The following is a 5,930-nucleotide window of genomic DNA, read 5'->3' as shown; positions in this document are numbered from 1 at the left end:
GGGACATCGCTGTAGTCTCAGTCTGAGTCGTGTGACGCCAGCTGATGGATGTTTTGTGCTAAAGCAGAAGGTCGCACTCGGGTCGCTGCTGCGTTCCCATAAGGAAAATAAATGCTAAAACAGTCCAGCACCCCTCCCCCACTCCTCCCCCACCCCTTCCTCCCTCAGCATCTCTCTCTCTCTATTGTTAAATGAAGGACAAACTCCACATCAGAGAAGAAGAACTGCTGTTTAATGTTCTTACTTTTTGCTCCATCCATCATTCCAGGGATATTTGTTGATGGTTTTGCTGCCTCCAAATACTACAATACCCATGAGCCTCAGCTGCTGTTGCTATGTAGAAGAGGCCAGTCAGAGGTGTGAATTCAGAGACAATTAGTTATGTAATTAGTTTATTTATTCGGGACAACACACAGTAAATCAGTCAGATTATTGCTGACGGAGGAAACACTGAAGGAGACACGTTGCCATGGTTACAGGACTCATCCAAAACTGACCCAGGAAATAAAGGTTAATGAATTTAGCTTCAGCTTCATCAGTAGCTCTGTGACCAGCTGCTTGCTAGTGAAATGCACCTTGGGAGACGTAGTTCACCTTAGTGCTGTTCGATTATGGCAAAAATCAGAATCAGAATCATTTTGATCAATATTGAGAATGTGATTATTTATGATATGATCAATTACTCATTGATTTTGGAAACACCACGCATTAGTGAACTAAAAAAAAACAAACACGAGAACACGAGACGTTTTGGTTTGAATCAAAAATGAACTGAGGAGGAGGAATTCACAACAAACAGACAACAACCATAAAAACACCTGTGTCTGTCCCTGCAGTTCCCCCGGAGCTCACCGTCCCCAGGGGGCGCTCACACCTCATCGCTCAGGAGGGCGACACCGTGGACCTGCAGTGTCTGGTCTCAGGGAAACCCAAACCCATCATCCTGTGGTCTCGGGTGGAGGAGAGCGGGGCGGCGGCGGCGGCAGCTCTGATGCCGGATGGCTCGGCTCAGACGGAGAGCTACGACGGCGTCCTGAGGCTCAACAACGTGACGAGAGAGATGGGCGGGGCCTACCGCTGCCAGACGAGTCAGTACAACGGCTTCAACGTGAAACCAAGGGAGGCCCTGATCCAGCTGGTGGTGCAGTGTGGGTAACACACACACACACACACACACACACACACACACACACAGGTAGAGTGAGTATAATCAGCAAATCCACACTGGTAATTAACTTTCATACAACTGCAGGAAATTAATTAATTTTTACTTTAATAACAGTGTCTGTGGAAGTACTTTTATTGTGATAGTGTAACCACAGGAAGTACTTTTACTGTGATGGTGTAACTACAGGAAGTACCTTTACTGTGATAGTGTAACTACAGGAAGTACTTTTACTTTGATACTTTAACCACAGGAAGTGGTCGTCCTGACTTCCTCTTCGCTGCACGTTTCAGTTAGAAATCTCTCCTCAGCTGAAACAAGACGTAACATCTGCTCCAGATGTAAACAGACACCAGCAGCCAACCGCTTAAATACCCAGAGTGCACTGCGACGTTGACTCCTGAGCCCTGCAGGTGTCACATCATCCAATCACTGCGCATCACGTCCATCAGAGCAGACAGCAGCAGATCTGTGTGATAAAAGCACCGTTTCCGTGGAAACACACACCGGCAGGTAGAGGCCGGACGCTCTGCTCGAGGGCACGCCGGCAGCCGCTGACAGACACATGCTGTCTGTCTGCGGACGGGGATCGAATCCACGACCTTCCAATCACGCTCCGTCTCACCTGCAGGGCAGCATGTCGCACAAAATACAGTCAGAGGATGTGACAGGAAGCTGCGCGCGCACACACACACACGCATACACACACACACACACACACACACACACACACACACACAGCTCCTGGCTCCTGCTGCACTAAAAGGCTGTCAGACTGAATCTCTGCAGCTCGACTCCGACTCTCCTGAGAATCGATGTGGAAACAGTCGGAGGTCTGAGACGCTGACGACGAGTGAACATCCTGCACTCACTGATCACGTGATACGAAACTAAATATATATAATATGTAATATAATATGTATTGTTTATATAATATATACAAAATATCTTTATTAACAAAAGTCAGACGAGCAGAAAGACAGAACCAGCTGCAGCTGTGTGACTCTGTCTTAATGATTTTCTTCATCCGCTCGCAGATCTGACTTCAGCTTGACGTGTTTCAGATTCGTTGTCATGTGACTGACAGACGTGTTTTTACTCGTCGTCGCTGGCGACAGTCAGAGCAGCAGCCATGTTGTTTTCAGGTCGGCCGTCCGTCCCAATCTTGTGGACACGATATCTCTGTACACCTTGACGGAACTTCTTCAAATTTGGCACAAAAATTCACTCGGACTAAAGGATGAACTGATTAAAATTTGGTGACTAAAGGTCAAAGTTCAAAGGTCAAGGTCACGGTGACCTAAGAAAACGTGGTTTTGGCCTCGTGAACACGATATCTCCGTAACGCTTTGAGGGAACTTCTTCTTATTTGGCACAAACGTTCACTTGGAGTCAAGGACGAACTGATTAGACTTTTGGTGGTCAAAGGTCAAAGGTCAAGGTCAGTGTGACCTCACTAAACACTTTTTAGCCATTACTCAAGACTTCACAGACATTATGACAAAATGTCACACAAATGGTTCATATTTTCTTCATGACAGTAAATAGATATTGAGTGTAGTGGAAACCAAACGCCTCTCTCTGTCACTGTCGGTTCTTTGAAACAGATAAATTTACTTTTTACTTTTCAAATTTAAAAGTGGGACTTTTCCTGCAAGTTTTTTCCCAATGTGTAAAAAGGAACATCTCTTCTTTAAATTCTCTCCTCTCTGAACTTCCTGCAGTGTGTTTGGTGTTTTCACTGTGCAACAACACTAAGCAGATTAAAGTGAGGGCAGATTACAGGTGGATTACTTTGAAATAAGTGAAACAACATTCAAGTCACATGCGACGCAGATTTAAGTTCTCACTGTAAGCAAAGAGGAAATGACTCTGATCCTTCAGGAGAAGCTGCCGACTGAGAAACTCAACTGCACAATAAAGAAAGAAAGAAAGAAAGTAAAATCTGTGAGTAGAAATGAGCAGGAAGCAGGTTGTGCATTAACTGCAGTGGACACGAGCATCAAACTGTATGAGCTCAGTCCGTATTTGTTTCTCTACAGTTTGTGTTATTGCTTGTTAATTATGTCCTGCTCTGATTTTAATGACTTTTCAAAAGTATGCTAATTATGTCCACATGAAGCTTGAAGATAAAACCTTGTGAGCAACATTTCAAATGAGCTGTTAGTAGGTTTTACTTTGACAATAATCCTTCACTGACTGTTGGTTTTTTTTTTTGCTGGATTACGGGGACGACAGTGATGCGCAGAGGTGATGTCCCCACAATCCCTCTGACGAACAGCCTCCTCTGGGTTTTACACAACAAGTTACCAGCTTGTACCGACTGAAAAGATTTCTTCAAAGTGCTGAACACACATGAGAGAAAAAGAGGGGCTGTAGTCTGTAGAATAAAATCCCCCCGGAGGATGTTTTTTAAGGTGGATTATGAGGACGTCAGTGATGTGTTACAGCATTCATATAGAAATGACCAGAACTAGAATCACCTCCTCCTGGTTGTTAACATCCCTGTTTGTTCAGAGTCAGATAGAATATTAAACATTTGTGTGAAATTTTGTCATAATTGCTGAAGTCTTGAGTTTTGTGATCTCTGAGCTCGGTGTCGGTGCCGTACCGGGCCACGCCCAGATGTGGAGATCCTCAGGTCGACTCACACTGTACAGATGTTGTGACAGGATGTTTTCTCCTGCATGTGCTGGTGTGTGTGTGTGTGTGTGTGTGTGTGTGTGTGTTTGTGTGTGGAGAGGTTGTAGCTGTGCAGTAGTCTGAGAGTATGAGTATAGGAGTTGTTTATTTACTGTGATGTGTGTGTGTGTGTGTGTGTGTGTGTGTCTGTGTGATGTGTGTGTGTGTGTGTGTGTGTGTGTGTGTGTGTGTGTGTGTGTGTGTGGAGAGGTTGTAGCTGTGCAGTAGTCTGAGAGTATGAGTATAGGAGTTGTTTATTTACTGTGATGTGTGTGTGTGTGTGTGTGTGTGTGTGTCTGTGTGATGTGTGTGTGTGTGTGTGTGTGTGTGTGTGTGTGTGTGTGTGTGTGTGTGGAGAGGTTGTAGCTGTGCAGTAGTCTGAGAGTATGAGTATAGGAGTTGTTTATTTACTGTGATGTGTGTGTGTGTGTGTGTGTGTGTGTGTCTGTGTGATGTGTGTGTGTGTGTGTGTGTGTGTGTGTGTGTGTGTGTGTGTGTGTGTGGAGAGGTTGTAGCTGTGCAGTAGTCTGAGAGTATGAGTATAGGAGTTGTTTATTTACTGTGATGTGTGTGTGTGTGTGTGTGTGTGTGTGTCTGTGTGATGTGTGTGTGTGTGTGTGTGTGTGTGTGTGTGTGTGTGTGTGTGTGTGTGGAGAGGTTGTAGCTGTGCAGTAGTCTGAGAGTATGAGTATAGGAGTTGTTTATTTACTGTGATGTGTGTGTGTGTGTGTGTGTGTGTGTGTCTGTGTGATGTGTGTGTGTGTGTGTGTGTGTGTGTGTGTGTGTGTGTGTGTGTGTGTGGAGAGGTTGTAGCTGTGCAGTAGTCTGAGAGTATGAGTATAGGAGTTGTTTATTTACTGTGATGTGTGTGTGTGTGTGTGTGTGTGTGTGTCTGTGTGATGTGTGTGTGTGTGTGTGTGTGTGTGTGTGTGTGTGTGTGTGTGTGTGTGGAGAGGTTGTAGCTGTGCAGTAGTCTGAGAGTATGAGTATAGGAGTTGTTTATTTACTGTGATGTGTGTGTGTGTGTGTGTGTGTGTGTGTCTGTGTGATGTGTGTGTGTGTGTGTGTGTGTGTGTGTGTGTGTGTGTGTGTGTGTGTGGAGAGGTTGTAGCTGTGCAGTAGTCTGAGAGTATGAGTATAGGAGTTGTTTATTTACTGTGATGTGTGTGTGTGTGTGTGTGTGTGTGTGTCTGTGTGATGTGTGTGTGTGTGTGTGTGTGTGTGTGTGTGTGTGTGTGTGTGTGTGTGGAGAGGTTGTAGCTGTGCAGTAGTCTGAGAGTATGAGTATAGGAGTTGTTTATTTACTGTGATGTGTGTGTGTGTGTGTGTGTGTGTGTGTCTGTGTGATGTGTGTGTGTGTGTGTGTGTGTGTGTGTGTGTGTGTGTGTGTGTGTGTGGAGAGGTTGTAGCTGTGCAGTAGTCTGAGAGTATGAGTATAGGAGTTGTTTATTTACTGTGATGTGTGTGTGTGTGTGTGTGTGTGTGTGTCTGTGTGATGTGTGTGTGTGTGTGTGTGTGTGTGTGTGTGTGTGTGTGTGTGTGTGTCAGCTGCTTAAACTGAATGACGTCTTGTCTCGTAATTTTAAACAGATTTACTTCAGAGGGAGAAGATCTGAGCTTGGTCTAAAAAATATTTCCGGCTGTTAAAGTAAAGAGTCAAACCTGTTTTGTGTTGATAAGTTAAAAGATGAGACACGTCATCGGGTTGTTAACATTCACGAGGGTCGATCTGCGTGTGCGGAGTTAAAACCTTTAATGCCGGTGGACGTCAGTTCAGACACGAGCAGCTCTTTGATGACGCGGTCGGTCGCTCGTCCAGATAGAAACGTCTCGACGTGTCGGAGCCACATTGTTTACGTTAACTGTGCAGATGTTACGTTGCCCCATAAGATACACTCAGAGAAACCAAATCCTGCAAGGTTTGGATGGTGGGTCCAGGTGGGCGGGGCTTGGTGACTGCTTTGTTGTGACATCACAAAGTTCCAGAAGTCCTGACGGCTGGTTTTAAGGCTCAGTTTCTGAATACAGGCTGTGTGCATTTCTCTGTGGACTGAGGCTTTGATACTTTCACAGTATTAATATA

General features: G+C 45.1%; 1 protein-coding gene across 1 annotated transcript in view; it reads left to right on the top strand.

Annotated features, from left to right (window-relative positions):
• Positions 1-1,156, top strand: part of LOC111649748 (MAM domain-containing glycosylphosphatidylinositol anchor protein 2-like) — a gene marked incomplete at its 5' end in the record, with an annotated part of 8,735 nt that extends 7,579 nt beyond the window's left edge. The window contains one exon of the mRNA XM_023399451.1: positions 837-1,156. Within this exon, the coding sequence (XP_023255219.1) occupies positions 837-1,156 (320 nt within the window). The remainder of the gene's footprint in view (positions 1-836) is intronic.
• Positions 1,157-5,930: the final 4,774 nt, after the last annotated feature.

Source organism: Seriola lalandi, unplaced genomic scaffold (assembly GCF_002814215.2).
Source record: "Seriola lalandi dorsalis isolate HSWRI2012SDOR001 ecotype SW California unplaced genomic scaffold, Sedor1 jcf7180002051942, whole genome shotgun sequence".
Lineage (NCBI taxonomy): Eukaryota > Metazoa > Chordata > Actinopteri > Carangiformes > Carangidae > Seriola > Seriola lalandi.
This window is presented reverse-complemented; position numbering and strand designations above follow the sequence as displayed.